The sequence below is a fragment of the Penaeus monodon genome, chromosome 31, assembly GCF_015228065.2.
Source record: "Penaeus monodon isolate SGIC_2016 chromosome 31, NSTDA_Pmon_1, whole genome shotgun sequence".
Lineage (NCBI taxonomy): Eukaryota > Metazoa > Arthropoda > Malacostraca > Decapoda > Penaeidae > Penaeus > Penaeus monodon.
Window position 1 is genome coordinate 32,914,791 of NC_051416.1, and position 459 is coordinate 32,915,249.

The window sequence follows — 459 nt, forward strand, 5'->3', positions numbered from 1 at the left end:
ATACAAACAAATAAAACAAGAGACCAGCCGATGCACACTGCCGAAGAAAATGTTTTGACGCATCGCATTCGTCACTTGAATAACAAACGAGTCAAGATTCTTCATCCTCTCGGTTGCAGGGAAGTTGAAATTCGTCTCTTTGTAACGAAGTTTACATATCACGCTGATTGCAGAGACCCAAGGAACGTCGTTGGGAAACTGGCTCCCTCTTTCCGAGTCCTCCTTCACTCGTCCTTCCCTTCTTCTAGGACTTCACGCCCTCCCGTATAGCCTCCTTCATGGCCTCCTTCATCACGTAGGCGATGTTCTGCAGGAGGAGCGCCCACGCCATCTCGACCTCGGGTGTCCATTCTCCCTCGAGGGCGGGCCGGATGGCTCGTATGAACTCCGGCCCCACGAGCTGCAGGGGAAGATTCAGACACAGTCAGTAAATACATGAAAGCCGAGACTAGGTCGCGC

At 52.1% G+C, this 459-nt stretch overlaps 1 protein-coding gene across 1 annotated transcript in view; it reads right to left on the bottom strand.

Annotated features, from left to right (window-relative positions):
• Nucleotides 1-459, bottom strand: part of LOC119592862 (non-symbiotic hemoglobin 1-like) — a gene marked incomplete in the record, with an annotated part of 162,471 nt that continues 162,012 nt past the window's right edge. Inside the window, 1 exon segment of the mRNA XM_037941756.1 lies at nucleotides 1-400. Within this exon segment, the coding sequence (XP_037797684.1) occupies nucleotides 245-400 (156 nt within the window).